The sequence below is a fragment of the Dryobates pubescens genome, chromosome Z (assembly GCF_014839835.1).
Source record: "Dryobates pubescens isolate bDryPub1 chromosome Z, bDryPub1.pri, whole genome shotgun sequence".
Classification (NCBI taxonomy): Eukaryota; Metazoa; Chordata; class Aves; order Piciformes; family Picidae; genus Dryobates; species Dryobates pubescens.
The window spans coordinates 133,409,990-133,431,084 of record NC_071657.1 but is presented as its reverse complement, the minus strand read 5'-3'; the positions used below and the strand labels follow the sequence as shown (position 1 = coordinate 133,431,084).

General features: G+C 46.6%; 1 protein-coding gene across 1 annotated transcript in view; it reads right to left on the bottom strand.

Moving 5' to 3' along the window:
• Window positions 1-375: 375 nt before the first annotated feature.
• Window positions 376-21,095, bottom strand: part of ANO2 (anoctamin 2) — a 169,858-nt gene continuing 149,138 nt past the window's right edge. The window contains exons 21-25 of the mRNA XM_054177870.1: window positions 12,111-12,263; window positions 11,343-11,395; window positions 10,104-10,285; window positions 3,051-3,156; window positions 376-764 (exon numbers count right to left, since the gene is read on the bottom strand). Coding sequence (XP_054033845.1) covers window positions 477-764; window positions 3,051-3,156; window positions 10,104-10,285; window positions 11,343-11,395; window positions 12,111-12,263 — 782 coding nt within the window. The 3' untranslated portion in view covers window positions 376-476. The remainder of the gene's footprint in view (window positions 765-3,050; window positions 3,157-10,103; window positions 10,286-11,342; window positions 11,396-12,110; window positions 12,264-21,095) is intronic.

Here is a 21,095-nt window from a genome sequence, read left to right as displayed (position 1 = left end):
AAGTCCCTCCCCAGCTTTCTTGTAGGCCCTCTTCCAATACTGGAAGGCCACAATAAGGTCCCCTTGGAGATCTGCCAAAAGATAGATCCTAAAGCAGGAGTGTCCCTTTTATTTCCTGTGCCCCACTGGCTGCCTGCAGGAGGAGGGATGGATGTGCTCCTGCCACAGACACCTCGTGAGTGAGAATTCCTGCATGCCTACCCAACTCACGTGCACCACCCACGAGGACCAGCTACAGCCCCAATGAAAGGCTTATCCTGAGCTGATGAAAATGTGGGAATGCTGCAGCCCAGACAGCACACAAAATGCAACACAGACCCTTCCATTTGGGTTGTCCTAAGGAAGCCAAAGAAGCCTCCAGTTTGGATCCCTGCCTCTTCCTTGACTGCCTCTCTTGCTTCAGGTTGCGAATCACATCACGCAGCAAGCAGATAGTACAGAAGTAAGCATAGTTTGTGTTACCCTTCCCTAAGGAGTCACACTTCTGTGTGCTGGGAGCTAAAGGAGGTGAAGCTGCTTTGCCTGCTGGGGTTGACGTGGTAGCCCTGGAAGCTGGCGGCCCGGATCCTGCTGCCTTTGGCCCCACTTTTGTGTTTGTGCTTGTCATGGGTGATGAAGCTTTCAATCAGCTTCAGCTTTTCATGCTCTTCCTTCAAGAAGAAGTCAACAAGCACACTCTTCTCCTTTTTGATCTGCTCACTGATGTCCTTGGGGATGTCAGGAATCATCCAGTCCACCAGAACGCTGAGAAACATCACCAGGTTCTGCAAAGACACAACCAGACAGTCACAGAATGTTATAGGATAGAATAGAACGGAATGGAATAGAATGGAATAGAATAGAATAGAATAGAATAGAATAGAATAGAATAGACCGGACCGGACTGGACCGGACCAGATTGGAAGAGACCTTTGAGATCATCGAGTCCAACCCATCATCCAACACTATCTAATCAACTAAACCATGGCACCAAGCACCCCATCCAGTCTCCTCCTAGACACCTCCAGTGATGGTGACTCCACCACCTCCCTGGGCAGCACATTCCAATGGCCAGCCTCTCTTTCTGGCAAGAATATCTTCCTAAACCCCAGCCTAAACCTCCCCTGGCACAGCATGAGACTGTGTCCTCTTGTTCTGGTGCTGGTTGCCTGGGAGAAGAGACCAACCCCCACCTGGCTACAACCTCCCTTCAGGTAGTTGTAGACATCAAGAAGGTCTCCCCTGAGCCTCCTCTTCTCTAGGCTAAACAATCCCAGCTCCCTCAACCTCTCCTCACAGGGAGAGGCTTGGGTTCCTCAATTGATTCATGACCTAAGCAGCTAAGCCACCCCTGCTCTTCACAGGCATCCAAAGGTGCTCATTTCTCAAGATCAAATCAATTGAGACTGATTTCAGATCCCACAAAAATGATCAAGGGACTGGAGTGCCTGTCCTATGAGGACATGCTGAGGGAGATGGGGTTCTTCAGGGTGGAGAAGAGAAGGCTCTGGGGAGACCTTAGAGCAGCAATTCAATATCTGAAGGGGGTCTCCAAGGAAGCTGGAAAGGGACTGTTTCCAACAGCCTGAAGTGATAGGATGTGGAACAGCGGTTTGAAATTAGAGGAAATTTAGTTGGATGTTAGGAGGAAGTTCTTTAGCATGAGGGTGGTGGAACACTGGAACAGGTTGGCCAGGGAGGTAGTTGAGCCCCCATCCCTTGAGATATTCAAGGTGAGGCTCAAGAAGGCTCTGAGCAACCTGATCTAGAGGGGGATGTTCCTGCTGAGTGCAGGGAGTTTGGACTGGATGACCTTTGGAGATCCCTTCCAACCCAATCCATTCTATGATTCTAAAGGCAGTGTCAGTGAAAGCTTCCTCCAACACAATCATACCTACAGCTTTCCAATGTGCACTGTGCAGACAGTAGAGAACTTTCCTGGTCACTTTGCCCTTAAACCCTTCTGTCTGCTGGACAAGCAGGAGCCTTATACATCACTGCAGTGTGCAAGCCACAACCCTGAACCTTAAGCTTCAAGGTCCTTACAGGTGGTGTTGATAACACAGAGGCAGAAAGCTGAGCTTGTTTATGAAATGTATGGATTAATTATGCTTTGGGGGTTGTGTTATCATGCTCATGTTGTGCAAACTGCTGTGTTTTAGAATGCCCCCAAATGTGTGACAGTGTTTGCTGACAAGGCTCCTGGCATGAGCTCTCCCCATCCCAGACAATGGAGCTAATAATCCAGGGAATGTAGTCTGGCAAAGTAAAAGGCAGGCTGTGTGAAGCCCAAAACATAATCAGTTGGTTTCAAAGGTTTTGTAGCCAGTGGTGGAAAATTACTCAAGACAGAGTGAAGCAGCAGAAGAGGGCAATATAAACCAGGCAAGACTTGCAGTCACACTTCAGGAATATTTGGCAGATGGGGAGGAAAGGCAGAAGGATTTCACTGTGAGGGGGTGGGACAAACTTGACTGGGAAGGGATCACAGATCATGGAGATCATAGAATCAATAAGGTTGGAAAAGACCTCAAAGATCATCAAGTCCAACCTATCACCCAAAAGCATCTAATCAACTCAACCATGGCACTAAGTGCCTCATCCAGTCTCTTTTTAAACACTTCCAGGGATGTTGACTCCACCACCTCCCTGGGCAGCACATTCCAATGGCCAATCTCTCTTGCTGAGAAGAACTTCTTCCTAATATCCAGCCTAAACCTCCCTTGGCACAGCTTGAGGCGGTGTCCTCTTGTTCTGGTGCTGGTTGCTTGGGAGAAGAGACCAACCCCCACTTGTTTATAACCTCCCTTCAGGTAGTTGTAGAGAGCAAGAAGGTCTGACCTGAGCCTCCTCTTCTCCAGGTTAAGCAACCCCAGCTCTCTCAGCCTCTCCTCACAGGGCTGTGCTCCAAACCCCTCCCCAGCTTTGTTGCCCTCCTCTGGACACATTCAAGCAACTCAATGTCCTTCTTAAATTGAGGAGCCCAGAACTGAACACAGCACTCAAGGTCATCATGTTCAGCCTATAGATCATCAAGTCCATACTCCCAGACTCACCTGAGACAGACTCACCTGAAACAGAATAACAAAAGCCAGGCGAGCAGACAAGACTGCCCAGTGCTGCTTAGAGAACTCATACTGGTTTGGGGACCAAGGTGGCTCTCTGTAGTCTTTGAACCTGTTGGTGAAGACAGCTCAGTTACCACACAGCTCCTGAATGGCATGCTTGGCTTAGCAGCATGTTTTTCCATTCACCAACCCTAAAGAGACTCAAATCCTGCAGATGTCCCTGCTTCAACCCTTATTGTGACACACAGCTCCAGAATTAGAGCTGGACCATCTCCACTGCACTTAGCAAGCTGAGGTTGGTTTGCCCAGTTGTGATTGTTCTCATGTTGGAAGTAGCCAGATTTTTCCTGGAGTTGCAAATGTCCCCTTTGGGGCTTTGACTTTTTGGGGGGTTTTGGGGTGGGTTGGGGTTTGATTGTGTTGGTGTATTTTAATCTATCTGATTAGTTTTGGTTTGGTTTGGTGGTGGGTTGGGATTTTGCTGTCTTTTTTTGGTTGGTTGGCTGCTTTTATTCTTGGTGTTTATTTTTGTTGCTGGTTGCTTGTTTCATTTTGGGTCTGTCTGAGGTTTGTTTGTTTTGTTGTATTTTAATATATCTGATAAGTTTTGGGTTGGTTTTGGGTTGGGGGGGGTTGTTTGGTGTTTTGCTTTTCTATGTGTTGGGTTTGGGTTTGGTTTTTTTGAGGGGGTTGTTTGTTGCATTAGAATTAGAATTAGAACTAGAATTAGAAGTAGAACTAGAATTGAAATTGGAATTGAAATTGGAATTGAAATTAACCAGGTTGGAAAAGACCTTTGAGATCATCAAGTCCAACCTATCACCCAACAGCAGCTAATCAACTAAACCATGGCACCAAGCACCCCATCCAGTCTCTTCCTAAACACCTCCAGTGATGGTGACTCCACCACCTCCCTGGGCAGCACATTCCAATGGCAAATCTCTCTTTCTGGGAAGAACTTCTTCCTAGCATCCAGCCTAAGCCTCCCCTGGTGCAGCTTGAGACTGTGTCCTCATGTTCTGGTGCTGGTTGTCTGGGAGAAGAGACCAACCCCCACCTGGCTACAGCCTCCCTTCAGGTAGTTGTAGAGAGCAAGAAGGTCTCCCCTGAGCCTCCTCTTCTGCAGGCTAAGCAACCCCAGCTCCCTCAGCCTCTCCTCACAGGGCTGTGCTCCAGATCTCTCCCCAGCCTCATTGCCCTTCTCTGGACACATTCAAGCATCTCAATGTCCTTCTTAAGCTGAGGGGCCCAGAACTGGACACAGTACTTAAGGTGTGTCCTAACCAGTGCTGAGTACAGGGGCACAATGACTTCCCTGCTGTCCTTGCATTAACTACAGGCCAGGAGCCATGGGAAAGGCCCTTCCTAAATGACCTACCTAGCCTTAGAGAGGATAAAACAGAGCCATGAGAACGGTCCTTCCTACATGACCTACCTAGCCTTAGACAGAGTAAAACAGAGCCTTTAGTGCCTTGGTGTAAAGGCTGATGGGTTTTGTGTTGCCATCAATCACTTGGAAGAAAACAACAGGCTAATAAAAGTCACAGATGCTCCTAAATTGGGAAGTTTTGCAAAGAGCAGGAAACACAGAATGCAATAAGAAATCCAGACAGGAAACACAATAATAATAATAAATAATAATAATAATAATAATCTGGGGAAATGGAAAAGTAGTTAAAAATAAAGCAACTGCAGGATCTTTGAAAGGATAGAGTTTGAAAGATGAAAATAGCCTGGAGCTCACAGTAGCCAGCAAGTTAACACAAGGGTGACACACTGCAGTAGGACACTTGTGGATGGGTGAACAAAAAAGCATGATTGTAATGGAGGGGGGGAGGGAGGGAGGAAGGAGGGGATATTAGCCCTGCTTTGAACAGCTCAGGTAAAGCCACACCTGGAATGCTGCACTCAGCCATTCAGCTGTGGGGATTTCAGGGTCAAAAAGGAAATCAAACAAGGGGATAGCAACAAACTGAAGATGGGTGCTGCACTTTGGCCACAACAACTCCATGCAGTGCCACAGGCTGGGGTCAGAGTGGCTGGAGAGCAGCCAGGCAGAAAGGGACCTGGGGGTACTGGTTGACAGCTGGCTGAACATGAGCCTGCAGTGTGCCCAGGTGGCCAAGAAGGCCAATGGCATCCTGGCCTGGATCAGGAACAGTGTGGCCAGCAGGAGCAGGGAAGTCATTGTGCCCCTGTACTCAGCACTGGTTAGGCCACACCTTGAGTCCTGTGTCCAGTTCTGGGCCACTCAGTTTAAGAAGAACATTGAGACACTTCAATGTGTGCAGAAAAGGGCAATGAGGCTGGGGAGAGGCCTTGAGCACAGCCCTATGAGGAGAGGCTGAGGGAGCTGGGGTTGCTTAGCCTGGAGAAGAGGAGGCTCAGGGAAGACCTTCTTGCTCTCTACAACTACCTGAAGGGAGGTTGTAGCCAGGTGAGGGTTGGTCTCTTCTCCCACGCAACCGATACCAGAACAAGAGGACACCGCCTCAAGCTGTGCCAGGGGAGGTTTAGGCTGGAGGTGAGGAGAAAGTTCTTCACTGAGAGAGTCATTCATCATTGGAATGTGCTGCCCAGGGAGGTGGTGGAGTCACCATCCCTGGAGGTGTTCAAGAGGGGACTGGACGTGGCACTTGGTGCCATGGTTTAGTAGTCATGAGGTGTTGGGTGCCAGGTTGGACTTGATGATCTTTGAGGTCTTTTCCAACCCTGTTGATGCTATGATTCTATGAAAGCCATCCAGGGGCTGTGGAGACTGACTCACAAAGAAAGATTAAAGAGGAGCACATGTACTGCTCCACTTTGGTAAGTAACAGCCACAGTTGGACATGATAACCATGCACAAATTGCCCCCTCAGGACTGAAAGGGATAATTTAGTGCTGCTCACAGTGTTTGACTGGGAGTAATGGGATAAAATTAAGAAAGAGGGGGGAAAAAATCTGTTTTGAATACCACAAAACCCTTCCTGACAGTAAGATTCATTAGGCTGTGGGAAAGCCTCCATCAGGGGATGATGGGGAAGGCTCATTTATAAAAGCTGTCAGCTTCAGTTTGCAGGTGTGCTTACCAAAATTACCTTCAGGTTCTATCCACATGGTTTCATGTGTTAAATTAGACATTTACAATCCACACACCCCCCTCCCTGCATCCTACCCTCCATGAAATGCAGGCTGAAATGCTGGATGTGAGCCTGTGCTGCACTGTCTAGAGACAAAGGACACAAGGTGCAGCCCATGGTGGGGAGAAGGGGTACACAGAGGAGCAAAAACCAGTTTTAGATTGGGGGCTGCAGTTTAAAATTGGGGGGTGAAATTGGAAGAGCCATCTGGGCTGTGTTAGACCCCCATTTACTTTGTTCACTGGTGGGTTCAGCTTGGCACAGCAGCCAAGCTCTCTGACCTGGCTTACACAGGACTCCTGTCTGGTCCTGGGTTGTGCCTGCATTGAGATTCCCCACCCTGGTACTCTTCTGTGCAATGTGGACTCCTGCTTGCTGCTGGAAATCTGTGTACAAGTGCTGCAGCGTGGGGCCAGAGCCAATGGATTCAATCTATGTGAGCATCAAAGCTAAGGAAACCCACTGAGCGTGTTATGGGTTTTGCCTAGTGCCATAAATCAATCCCAGTCTTGAAACAGAGCCCAGGTTCAACTGGAAGGGTCACCAACTGTGGTGGGTTTTCCACTTAATGCACTCTGAGCTTCACAGAATATGTAAGTGTTGCAGGACATTGGACCCCACAGAAATTTCCCCTGGCTCAGCTGGAAATCACACTGCTCATGATGCCTGAATCCACAAAAGAACACCAGCAAATGATTTATGGGGAAGGGAGACGTTGCCAGAGCTACAGGCAAGGTAGCTGGGCCTCCTCCCTGCCTCTCTTTTTAATTATGCTCTAACAATAGGACTTCAAAAAGCCCAGGCTTTCCCTAGCCACTGGATTCTACAGGGAATGGAATGGAATGGAATGGAATGGAATGGAATGGAATGGAATGGAATGGAATGGAATGGAATGGAATGGAATGGAATGGAATGGAATGGAATGGAAAGGAATGGAATAGAATAGAATAGAATAGAATAGAATAGAATAGAATAGAATAGAATAGAATAGGAATGGAATGGAATGGAATGGAATGGAATGGAATGGAATGGAATGGAATGGAATTAACCAGGTTGGAAAAGCCCTTTGAGATCATCAAGTCCAGCCTATCACCCAACACCATCTGATCAACTAAACCATGGCACCAAGCACCCCATCCAGTCTCCTCCTAAACACCTCCAGTGATGGTGACTCCACTACCTCCCTGGGCAGCACATTCCAATGGCCAATCTCTCTTGCTGGGAAGAACTTCTTCTTAACATCCAACCTAAACCTCCCCTGGCACAGCTTGAGACTGTGTCCTCTTGTTCTGGTGCGGGTTGCCTGGGAGAAGAGACCAACCCCCACCTGGCTACAACCTCCCTTCAGGGCAAGAAGGCATCCCCTGAGCCTCCTCTTCTCCAGGCTAAACAACCCCAGCTCCCTCAGCCTCTCCTCACAGGGCTGTGCTCCAAACCCCTCCCCAGCTTTTTTTGCCCTTCTCTGGACACATTCAAGCATCTCAATGTCCTTAAATCAAGCAGCAAACTTGCATTGAGGGGAAAAAAACATATCCTTTAATGACTTATTTGCTTCTTTCTTCTGCTCCACTCTTTCATGTACTCCATTATCAGCCCAGATTATAAAGATTGAAAGGGCTGACCCAATAAAATAAAGTCACATAGCTTCCCTTTCAATTTGCCTGCAGCTAGACAAATCTCATGCTGCTCTGAAATACAAAAGCAAACACAAACAAACAAACAAATCATTGCAACCAGTGCCCTGCACCAGAATGGCAGTGCAGCAATGTTTGTTTGGAAGCAGTGCCAGAGAGCTCAAAACACTGCAGGAAAATGCTGCTGCTCCAAATCTTCAGAGAATGTATTCTGGGTGTTTGGTGGGAGAGTTGTTTCTGGCTCATTCTGGTTATTTTTAAAGATACCTTAATCTCTGGCATTGCAGGCTTATTGTAACCACATTTATCTCCAGGGGTCACAGAAATCTAAGAATAAGAGAGGTCAGCTTGTTCCCAACACATATTTGCCAGAAAGAGAAAAACAAACCAGATTTTGTTTCCAGCCTAAGGGACAGTGTTTGTTGCCTGTCTCTTGGGACACAAGTTAGATCCCCCATGTTTTATCACAGTGATAGTTCTGTCCAGTGCTGAGATGTTGATAAGATTCCAATGAGGCTGGTGAGAATGGGAAACAGAGAATGTGGATGCTGACTTCTTTCCCTGATAACAGAACAGAAATTCTCTCATGGTTATTTCTCATCCAGACTCATGCACATTCTCATGTGCTCGTGGAATCACAGGACTGTCAGGCTTGGAAGGCACCTCAAGGATCAGCCAGTTCCAACCCCACTGCCATGGGCAGGGACACCTCAATCTAGAACAGGTTTCCTAGAGCCACATCCAACCTGGCCTCAAAAACCTCCAGGGATGAGGCTTCCACCACCTCCCTGGGCAACCTGTGCCAGTGTCTCACCACCCTCATGGGGAAGAACGTCTTCCTAACATCCAATCTCAATCTACCCATTTCTAGTTTTGTCCCACTCCCCCCCAGTCCTATCACTCCCTGACACCCACAAAAGTCCCTCCCCAGCTTTCTTGTAGCCCCCTTCACATACTGGAAGGCCACAATAAGGTCTCCTCAGAGCCTTCTCTTCTCCAGACTGAACAACCCCAACTCTCTCAGTCTGTCCTCATAGCAGAGCAGCTCCAGCCCTCTGCTTATCTTCAGGGCCCTTCTAGTTTTGTTCCATTCCCCCTAGTCTATCATTACCTGACAACCTAAAAAGTCCCTCCCCAGCTTTCTTGTGAGCCCAGCTCTTTGGTATAATCTTCTTGCCTGCAATCTTGTCTTCCTTTTCCCTCAGTGGCATAGATTTGATATTACCAGGCAAGGCTCGCTTTTATAACTAGTGGGGATTATGCCCTCCTGCCTGTGTTCTGGCTCTGTTGAATCCATGCTAACCTGAGGAATGCATTTCATCACTGGTCATACACACAGGTCCCAATACACTGGCAGTCATACAGCATAAACAGAAGCCAGTGTCACCATCACTGAAGGTGTTCAAGGGGAGACTGGATTCGGTGCTTGGTGCCATGGTTTAGTTGATTAGATGGTGTTGGATGATAGGTTGGACTTGATCATCTCAAAGGTCTCTTCCAACCTGGTTAAATCTGTATTCTATAAACAGCAGCAAAGTGAAAGCAACTTCACAGTGAAGTAGGAGATCCATGTGGATCAAGATGCTTGTGGAAGGAAAACACAGGGTGAGATGGGGAAAGAAAAGCACAAGGAACTGAGAGCAGGAAAGCATCTGGCAGGCTCACAGGTATGGAGATACTCTCAGGTGTAAAATTACACAACAAAATAACTCCTGTTACTGAAATGGGAAGCTGAAAAATGATCCTGATTGTTTTTAATGACAATTTTATATTTCAAGAAAGATATTGTTGGTGTTGTGGCTTTGGTTTTGTTTTGTTTTGTTTCTTAGTTTGCTTTTTAATGTAGTAGAAAAACTCTTCTAAGAGCATTCCAACATAGCAAGGGTACTATAAAATCTGTACTCTTAATCCCACCTCAGGCACAAATATCAGTTCCCACTTGGAGAAAAATTTGTCTGACAAAAGGCCCAAAGAAATGTAGGGTGTCAGGTAGGGGTAGGACTAGGGGGGAAGGAACTAGAAGTGGGTAGATTCAGATTGGATGTTAGGAAGAAGTTCTTCCCCATGAGGGTGGTGAGACACTGGCACAGGTTGCCCAGGGAGGTGGTGGAAGCCTCATCCCTGGAGGTTTTTAAGGCCAGGCTGGATGTGGCTCTGAGCAACCTGCTCTAGTGTGAGGTGTCCCTGCCCATGGCAGGGGGATTGGAACTGGCTGATCCTTGGGGTCCCTTCCAACCCTGACAATTCCATGATCCTGTGAAATTGCTTTGACTGCCAACTGTCAACAAGAACTCCCTTACCTGCAGAATAAAACATCTTGTGCAAAAGGGGAGTTTTCTGGCTGTGTCCCAGCCTTGAGATGACTGACATTGAAGTAGGAGAGCGTGTGGTTGATGAAGCCATGCATGGTTCCATTCTGACTGTAGGCATATTGATACATAAGGCGTGGAATGAAATCAGATGTGATGGCAATGACAAAAGCCTGATAGACAAAAACAAAACCAAAAAGCAGGTAAACAACAGCATTGTGAATCAACATATTTCAGAATAAGGTGATTCAGGTGACAGCTTTCATGTTCAAGTAAGTTTAGAGTGGTGATGAATTAACAGCTCAATGGTCAGACCTGGGGCAGTGCATATCCATATGTAAATGCACAGTACTGTGCTGTCTCTCCAGGGAAAGGCTGTAGCTAGGGCATTGGAATACTTCTTAGGACACAGAGTAGCAAAAGTGGCTTGAGAGTGGTCTCAAGGAGAAAGACTTGGGGGTGTCAGTTGATGAAAAACTCAGCGTGAGCTCCCAATGGTCACTGGCAGCCCAGCAGGCAGCTGTGTGCTGGGCTGCATCCAAGGCAGGGAGAGCAGCAGGACAGGGAGGGGATTCTCTCCCTCTGCTCTGTTCTTGTGAGACCCCACTTGGAGCACTGTGTCCAGTTCAAGTACCCCCAGCATAAGAGGGATATGGAACTGCTGGAGTGGGTCCAGAGGAGGCCACAGAGATGATCAGAGGGCTGGAGAACCTCCCCTATGAGGCTGTTCAGTCTGGAGAAAAGAAGGCCCCAGAGAGATCTCAGAGCAGCCTTCCAGTATCTGAAGGGGGCTACAAGAAAGCTGGGAAGGGACTTTTTACAGGGGCTTGTAGTGACAGGATGAGAGGGAACAGCTTTAAGCTTGAAGAGGGAAGATTTGGACTGGAGATTAGGATGAAATTCTTTACAGTGAGTGTGACCACATCAGGTTTGATGTTGAATGTCTCCATGGACATGGCCTCAACCACATCCCTGGGCAACCAGCTCCAGTATTTTGCCACTCTCATTGTGCAGAACTTCCTCTTGCTGTCCTATCTAAACCTACCCTGCTCCAAACCATTGCCCCTCATCCTGTCACTGTGTTTCTAAATAAATCAAGTACTACACTTCCAGAGGACCAGGGTCATTTAGATTTGACTGTATTTTCAAGGAGCTGAGAAAGTTACACCAAACTTTTAAATGCAAGCCCCCAAGATCATGCTTAGAGACTGGTGTCACCCAAATACTTACATTAATGATGACTGAAAGCTTTCCAATGCCACTCAAGATGTTATACCAGATTCCTGCAAGTGAAAACCAGGGCTTATGAATGGCCTTAGGATAGGGTAGGATAGGATAGGATAGGGTAGGGTAGGATAGGATAGGATAGGATGGGATAGGATAGGATAAAATGGAATGGAATGGAATGGAATGGAATGGAATGGAATGGAATAGAATAGAATAGAATAGAATAGAATAGAATAGAATAGAATAGAATAGAATAGAATAGAATAGGACAGAATAGAACAGAAAGAGTAGAACAGAATAGAACAGAATTGAATTGAATTGAATTGAATTGAATTGAATTGAATTGAATTGAATTGAATTGAATTGAATTGAATTGAATTGAATTGAATTAACCAGGTTGGAAGAGACCTTTGAGATCATCGAGTCCAACCTATCACCCAACACCATCTAATCAACTATGGCACCAAGCACCCCATCCAGTCTCTTCCTAAACACCTCCAGAGATGATGACTCCAGCACCTCCCTGGGTAGCACATTCCAATGACCAATTTCCCTTTCTATGAAGAAGTTCTTCCTAACACCCAGCCTAAACCTCCCCTGGTGCAGCTTGAGACTGTGTCCTCTCGTTCTGGTGCTGGTTGCCTAAGAGAAGAGACCAACCCCCACCTGGCTACAGCCTCCCTTCAGGTAGGTGTAGACAGCACTTTCATTTTTCTTCTTTCTGATTGAATGTTGGCTATTACCTTCACCCTAATGCCTGCCATGACTTACCTATGTCTTTTTCTCTCACTGTGTCTGGTCGCCTCAGCTCAGTCACAAATTTTTTCGCATCGAGCCGGACTTCTATGATGTTGTTCAGCAGAGCGAAGACAGGTGCCAGAGGAAAAGAGGCAACAAAGAGGGTGACAAAGCCAAACTGGATGACTGGAAGAGAAAGATGCAGTGTGTTTTGATATCTCCTGAAGGCAGTTGGCAGCTGCAGCTGACAGCAGATCACTGATGAGCTTTGCGGGTTGCATAACGCACAAAACTCTGCTCTGCATTTTGGTCCCAGTGATAAATGTCACAAAGCAAGGCTATCACCACAGAATTGTAGAATCACAGAATCAGCCAGGTTGGAGAAGACCTCAGAGATCATCAAGTCCAACCTATCACCTAATACCTAACACCTCAGGACAAGTAAACCGTGGCACCAAGTGCCACATCCAGTCCGTTTTTGAACACCTCCAGGGATGGTGACTCCACCACCTCCCTGGGCAGCACATTCCAATGGCCAATTATTCTTTCTGGGAGGAACTTTCTCCTCACCTCTAGCCTAAACTTCCCCTGGCACAGCTTGAGACTGTGTCCTCTTTTTCTGGTGCTGGTTGCCTGAGAGAAGAGACCAGCCTCCTCCTGGCTACAATCTCCTTTCAGGGAGTTGTAAGCAGCAAGAAGGTCTCCCCTGAGCCTCCTCTTCTCCAGGCTAAGCAACCCCAGCTCCCTCAGCCTCTCCTCACAGGGCTTGTGCAGCAAGGTTTGTCACTGTGCTTTAAAAATGATTCTAATAATGCTTTTATTTAATCTCTATCACAACCCAAAAAAACAAACAAACAAACAAACAACAGAAAAACAAACCCAAAATCAAGAAAAAACAAAGGACAAAGGATTTGGGGTGTACTCTACTGCATTCATACAAAATTGACTGATTGTGTGCTGTACTTTCTTGTCCTTTTGCATGTAAGGAAAATGACACACAGGGAACCAAGAGAAGAAGATCTACAAGGTGTCAATGCTTCTTCCCAGCTTCCTTTGGAAAACTGTGTGGCAATCTCTTAAGAGTAAGAACAAGGACCTGAACATCTCCCCTATGAAGAGAGACTGAGAGCCCTGGGGCTGTTTAGTCTTGAGAAGACTCAGAGGGGATCTGATCAATGTCTATCAATATCTGAGGGGTGGGTGTCAAGTGGAGGGGGCCAAGCTCTTTTCAGTGGTGCACAGGAATAAGACAAGAAATAATGGATACAAACTTGAACATAGAAGATTTCACCTAAACATAAGGAGAAACTCCTTTACTGCGAAGGTGACAGAGCCCTGGAGCAGGCTGCCCAGAGAGGTTGTGGAGTGTCCTCCTCTGGAGACGTTCAAACCCCACCTGGATACATTCCTGTGCAGATTACTATGGGTGATGCTGCTTTGGCAAGGGGGTTGGATTGGATGACTATGTGGTCTGTGGTGATAGGTTGGACTTGGTGATCTTTGAGGTCTCTTCCAACCTTGGTGACTCTGTGATTCTGTGATCTCTGGAGGTCCCTTCCTCTAATGCACTGTGATACCGTGACTGATGTATCTACTTTGCTCTTCTCAGTGACAGTATATTTGCACTGCAAGTGATCATGTGTGCACTATATCTATATGGATTTTTCATCTTTGTCCTCATTTTGCTTTGAGATCAGGTCTCCATCCTAACATGCACTCAGATGCAGCTCTTTCAAAGCAGGCAAACACCCTGCCCTTGAAATCATGCTCGCCTGGATGCTTTATGTTCCGAGGCAGGAAAAGGAATTAGCAAGGAAACAAAACCAGATGTTAGAGCAAGGTCCAGCAAAACTGTCAAATACTTGAGAAGCAAAATACAAATACATAGCACCAGGCTATGTCTGATTTGGAATGTAAGTGAATTTAGCAGGAACAGAGTTGGGAGGATTCTGGTAAAAAGGAATAACATGGGTTGCAATGCTTTCAGTAGAAGCCATAAGCCACACACGCATTTGCTTTGATGTCGTCTGCAGCCCTTTGATTCATTTCCTGGGGAAAAAAAATTTGCCAGTTTAATTGCCCCTTTTTTTTTTTTTTTTTCCAAGTTCAAGGTATGCAAAGGGCTTCTGGACAATTGTGTAAATATGTTTTCACAGAAAACTTTACTCCAGAAGAGTTTGTGTGGCCGTCGTGAAATCTCTGCAGTCGTCCAGGCTCCTTGATGTGAAGGTGTGAATGATGCAGGAAGCAGGGGGAAAAAATACCTGGAAACAAAGCCAAGCACATAGCCTTGGTCTGATGGAATGGAATGGAATGGAATGGAATGGAATGGAATGGAATGGAATGGAATGGAATGGAATGGAATAGAATAGAATAGAATAGAATAGAATAGAATAGAATAGAATAGAATAGAATAGAATAGAATAGAATAGAATAGAATAGAATAGAATTAACCAGGTTGGAAAAGACCTTTGAAATCATCGACTCCAACCTATCACCCAACACCATCTAATCAACTAAACCATGGCACCAAGCACCCCATCCAGGCTCTTCCTAAACACCTCCAGTCATGGTGACTCCACCACCTCCCTGGGCAGCACATTCCAATGGGCAATCTCTCTTTCTGGGAACAATTTGGAATGGAATGGAATGGAATGGAATGGAATGGAATGGAATGGAATGGAATGGAATGGAATGGAATGGAATGGAATAGAATAGAATAGAATAGAATAGAATAGAATAGAATAGAATAGAATAGAATAGAATAGAATAGGAGTAGAGTAGAGTAGAGTAGAGTAGAATAGAATAGAATAGAATAGACCAGGCCAGGCCAGACCAGACCAGGTTGGAAGAGACCTTCGAGATCATCGCGTCCAACCTATAATCCAACACCACCTAATCAACTAAACCAGGGCACCAAGCACCCTATCAAGCCTCCTTCTGAACACCTCCTCATTGCTCTCTACAACTACCTGAATGGAGGTTGTAGCCAGGATGGGGTTGGTCTCCTCTCTAGCAACCAGCACCAGAACAAGGGGACACAGTCTCAAGCTGTGCCAGGGGAAGTTTAGGCTCGAGGTGGGGAGAAAGTTCTTCACTGAGAGTGTTGTTACCTGTTGGAATGTGCTGCCCAGGGAGGTGGTGGATTCACCATCCCTGGAGGTGTTCAAGAGGAGATTGGACATGGCACTTGGTGCCATGGTCTAGTCATGAGGTCTATGGTGACAGGTTGGACTCGATGATCTTTGAGGTCTCTTCCAACCTTAGTGATACTGTGGTACTGTGATACTGTAAACAGTGGAAGAATCACTCTAGGGTTGTGTCTTTCCCAAGCCCTAAGAAGAAACTTTTGAATATGTTAATTAAGCCTGGCTGAGAAACTGAGCAAAACCCTGTAATTTCCAGCTCCTTGGTAATAAATCTGTGCAACAAGCCTGCACACAACAGGCTAAGTTGGTATTTTGAGATCCATCCTCATTATGGAGATTATAGAAAAATGCAGGTCTCTCTTCAATGATTCCTTCTATTTTTCCCCCTCCCCTTTCTTTTGCTGCCTCACACATTGCCTTTTTTGATGGCTTTTCCTGCTTTAGGGGAAATTCTTCCAGACCTCTAAGATTAATCCTTCCAGTAGTTGGTAGCTAAAGACATCAGGTCTGATTATTTTCTTCTTCAGATTTAAAAGGCAGCTTTGCCACAGACATTTAACAGAGGTTAGATGACAAACCCCATTATTATAATTATTGTTTCTCTTTGAGAAAAGAAATTGCTTTCAATTAATTGCCACATGAGTCTTGGACTCTCAGAGGGGTTAGGCTGGGAGGCCAAATGTAAGAAGAATCTGCAAGTCAGTGCTGACATGAGTTTCTTCTCAAGGGGGTCCTAGTGGATGGAAGGTTGGCCATGAGCCAGCAATGTGCTCTTGTGGCCAAGAAGGCCAATGGCATTCTGGGGTGGATTAGGAGGCCTGTGGTTAGTTAGTCAAGAGAGGTTCTCCTCCCCCTCTACTCTGCCCTAGTGAGGCTGCATCTGGAATATTGGCTCCAGTTCTGGGCTCCTCAGTTCAAAAAGGACCTCAGGGAACTGCTCGAAAGAGTCCAATGCAGAGCCACAAAGGTGATGAAGGGAGTGGAACATCCTCCTTATGAGGAGAGACTGAAGGAGCTGGGGGTCTTTAGGTGAGAGAGGAGGAGACTGAGGGGTGTTTCATGTTTATAAAGATGTGCAGGGCGAGTGCCAAGAGGATGGAGCCAGGCTCTGCTGGGTGATGCCCAATGACAGCACGAGGGGCAATGGGTGGAAGTTGAGGCATAGGAAGCTCCATGGAAACAGAAAAACAAAGTATTTCCCTGTGAGGGTGACAGAAGACTGGAACAGGCTGCCCAGGGGGCTGTGGAGGCTCCCTCTCTGGAGGTATTCAAAACCTGCCTGGATGTGCTCCTGTGTGAGCTGCTGTAGGTGACCCTGCTCGGGCAGGGGGGTTGGACTGGATGATCTCTCAAGGTCCCTTCCAGCCCCTAACACTCTGTGATTGTGTGAAAAGAGTAGTGGTACAAATGTCACATATTGTCATGAATCATTTAGCTTTTAAATCAAAGCCTAAACAAAAAGAAGGCAACTTTTTGATGATCCTGTTGCTTTTTTCCCTTCCTTATGGATCAATAATATCTGTCATAGGATCATGTGCTACTGCAAGTAAAGGATGAAATAATCACTCTCTGGTTCTGGTGCCAGGTTAGAATAGAATACTTCTGATGCAGGCCAGGATGCCATTGGCCTTCTTGGCCACCTAGGCACGCTGCTGGCTCATGTTCAGCCAGCTGTCAATCAGTACCCCTAGATCCCTTTCTGTCTGGCTGCTCTCCAGCCACTAATCTCTCTTCTTAGTGGGAGAGGTGTTCCAGCCCTTGGGTACTTTCTATGGCCTTTCTCTGGACCCATTCCAACAGGTCCATGTCTTTCTTGTACTGAGAACTGCAGAGTTGGCAACAGCATTCCAGCTGAGGTCTCACCAGAGTACATTAGATTGGCAGAATCATTACTCTTGACCTGCTGGCTGTGCTTCTTTTGATGCAGCCCAGGAGATGGTTTGCCTTCCAGGCTGAGAGTGCACATTGCTAGTTTATGCCAAACTTTTCATCCACCAGCACCCCCAAGCCTTTTTCCCCAGGACTGCTCACAATCCCCCAGCCTGTACTGATTCTGGGGATTGTCCCAACCCAGGTGCAGGACCTTGCACTTCCCCTTGTTGAGCATCACAAGGTTCACATGGGTCCACTTCTTGAGTTTGTCCAGATCCTTCTAAATGGCATCTTGTCCCTCAGGTGTGTTAGAATAGAATAGAATAGAACAGAATAGAATAGAATAGAATTCAATTCCCTTTTGTCCTATCACAACAAGCTCTTGTACAAAGTCCCTTTCTAGCTTTCTTGTAGGCCCTCTTCAGGTACTGGGAGGCTGCTCTAAGGTCTCCCTGGAACTTTCTCTTCTCCATGCTGAACAACTCTCACAGCCTGTCCACATAGGGGAGGTTCTCCAGCCCTCTGTTCATCTTTGTGGCTCTCCCCTGGACCTCCTCCATGTCCCTCTTATGCTGGTGGAACCAGAACTGGACACAGTACTCCAGGTGGGGTCTCATAAGAGCAGAGCAGAATCACCTCACTCATTCTGCTGCTCACACTTAATAGAATAGAATAGAATAGAATAGAATAGAATAGAATAGAACAGAACAGAACTGAATTGAATTGAATTGAATTGAATTGAATTGAATTGAATTGAATTGAATTGAATTAACCAGGTTGGAAAAGACCTTTGAGATCATCAAGTCCAACCTATCACCCAACACCATCTAATCAACTAACCCATGGCACCAAGCACCCCATCCAGTCTCCTCCTAAACACCTCCAGTGATGGTGACTCCACCACCTCCCTGGGCAGCACATTCCAGTGGCCAGTCTCTCTTTCTGGGAAGAACTTTTTCCTAACATCCAGCCTGTTTGTTTCCTTAGCTGTATTCATTGTAACTCCAGACACTAATTTCTTATCAATTTTTATCACTGCAGACGCTGCAAACTTGCTACCAGCTGGGTGAGGAAACTGCTGCCTGCTCTGGGAATGTGTGTAGTCTGGCATGTTTGCCTAGGTCAAAAGCCACTGCACAGTTTTAGAAACAGGAAAGCACTCGTGACAAATTTGACACAATAGCAATGACAATTTATGTCTCAAGGCTCCTGAGGCACAATTTCCTGATCAGTCAGGGGCATGAAAAGAGTCTCCCGTGATGAGTGTCTGCTAAAACATACAAGCATGTCTTGGTTAGCAGTAGCTAAACAAACAGCCATCAGAAATTTCCCTGGGGCACAGCAAAACTGTGTGCAGACACGCTATTGACTGACAAGGCAACTCCAAAAGAGAGGTTCAGCACAGCCTGCTGACAGAGACCAATCTCAGAGTTCAGCTCACTGACAAATGACCTACAAAAGCTTTCCCCAAAGGAAATTGTGGAGTTTATTTGCCATGCTGAAGAGCTGGCCTCTTGCTCTCTCACTACTGCTATCTGTTATGTCTAACCCTAATACTCAGTAGAATAGAATAGAGTAGAGTAGAGTAGAGTAGAATAGAATAGAATAGAATAGAATAGAATAGAATAGAATAGAATAGAATAGAATAGACTGGGTTGGAAGAGACTTTCAAGATCATCAAGTCCAACCTATCATCCAGTACCACCTAATCAACCAAACCATGGCACCAAGCACTCCATCCAATCTCTTCCTAAACACCTCCAGTGATGGTGACTCCACCACCTCCCTGGACAGCACATTCCAATGGCAAATCTCTCTTTCTGGCAAGAACTTCTTCCTAACATTCAGTCTGAGCCTCTCCTGGCACAGCTTGAGACTGTGTCCTCTTGTTCTGGTGCTGGTTGCCTGGCAGAAGAGACCAACCCCCACCTGGCTACAACCTCCCTTCAGGGAGTTGTAGAGAGCAAGAAGGTCTCCCCTGAGCCTCCTCTTCTCCAGGCTAAGCAACCCCAGCTCCCTCAGCCTCTCCTCACAGGGCTGTGCTCAAGGCCCATCCCCAGCCTCATTGCCCTTTTCTGGACACATTGAAGTGTCTCAATGTTCTTCTTAAACTGAGTGGCCCAGAACTGGACACAGGACTCAAGGTGTGGCCTAACCAGTGCTGAGTACAGGGCACAATGACTTCCCTGCTCCTGCTGGCCACACTGTTCCTGATCCAGGCCAGGATGCCATTGGCCCTCTTGGCCACCTGGGCACACTGCAGGCTCATGTTCAGCCAGCTGTCAACCAGTACCCCCAGGTCCCTCTCTGCCTGGCTGCTCTCTAGCCACTCTGACCCCAGTGTGTAGCACTGCATGGGGGTGCTGTAGCCAATGTGTAGAACCTGACACTTGGATGTATTAAATCTCCTGCCCTTGGATTCTGCAAAAGCCACTTAAGTGAGTGGAAGCCTGCCTGATGTGCAGACTTTGAGTTCTACCCTCTCATGTTTTCTTTTCTTTTAGATTTATATATGAGTTTTGCCTTGAAACTGAATCATAGAATCATAGAGTAGTTAGGGCTGGAAGGAACATTCAAAGGTCATCTAATCTAGCTCTCCCACAGTGAGCATCTCTAGCTAGATCAGGATATGCAGAGCCCTGTCCAAGCTGACATTGAATATCCCCAGGGATGAGGCCTCCACCACCTCTCTGGGCAGCCTTCTTCCAGTCTTTTGTCATGCTTATTGTAAAAAATCAATAACTAATTGTTCCTCATATCTAGTCTACATTTACCTTCTTTTGGTTGCCTAACCACACCACTCAGCTTGGTGTGTCCTGCAAACACACTGAGGGTGCACTCAATCCCATTGTGTCACTGATTAAGATATCAAACAGCACTGGTCCCAGTACAGGTCCCTGAGGGACACCACTTGTCATTGATCTCCACCTGGATATTGAGCCATTGACCACTAGCCCCTGCATGTGTCCAGCCAAGCAATTCCTCATCCATCAAACAGTCCACCTAACACATCCATAACTCTCCAATTTAGTGAGAAGGATGTTGTAGGGGACCTTATTGAGTCTGTTAAATCTTATTAAATCTACATTTACATTTGTATTTAAAGAGATGAAGCAAGGGGAAGGGGCAGCAAGGGGCAGGGGTGAAGCCTCTCCAAAGCTTCAGGCTTCCTAGTATAAGAAATCAGAACAAGCAGAAATCCCTCTGTTTCAAAGCAGCTATTTCAAATCTGGAGTGGGATAGTTATCAGCATAAACTCCTTTACCTCTGGCATATTGCAGAATTAACCAGGTTGGAAAACTGCACTGCAAAACACACTCTGAGATCACTCCAAACACTCTTCCCCAGAAAAAGGCTGGCTCCTCGTGGCTAATCTGCTTCAAAACTGAATGCAAAAAGCCTCTGTGTGGGTACAACAGGCAAGGACTGTCTGTGATTAAAGTTCAGCCTAGAGAATGGCAGACCCAGGTGTCCCAGCTTGGCCAGAAGCTTTCTGTGCAGTGTTAAAGACGTCACTCTTCCTTAAAATAGGAGCATCCTGGCAGGACAAACCTGACTGCAGTGAATATTCACACACAAAACATTATCTGTCTGTGCCTGTTTCAGCATGAAACCCCCAGCATCACCTCTACAGGGGAACTCAGAGCCTACAGCAAGGCCAGGCCACAGGTGTTTGGATTTTGGTTTGGCTTTTCTCTCCAGTTCCTTCTTTCCCAGTTGAACAGAAGACAATCACTGATACCAGTGGGAGCTTGCCTGAGTAAATCAGCATGAAAATTAAGAGATTTCTCCTTAGTATCATACCTCTTCAGGGCTGCCTTCCCAGTCATCCTGCCTTTTTCAGCAATTCAGGACAAAAAAATACCCAAAACCTTGCTCTACACATGCTGCACTGTTTCCCTTCCCTCCCCACCTCCCTCCCTTCCTCCCTTCCTCCTTCCCCCTTTCAAAATCAGATTTAGAAAAGCAGGTAAAAGCTGTGTAAGTGCTTTGGGCC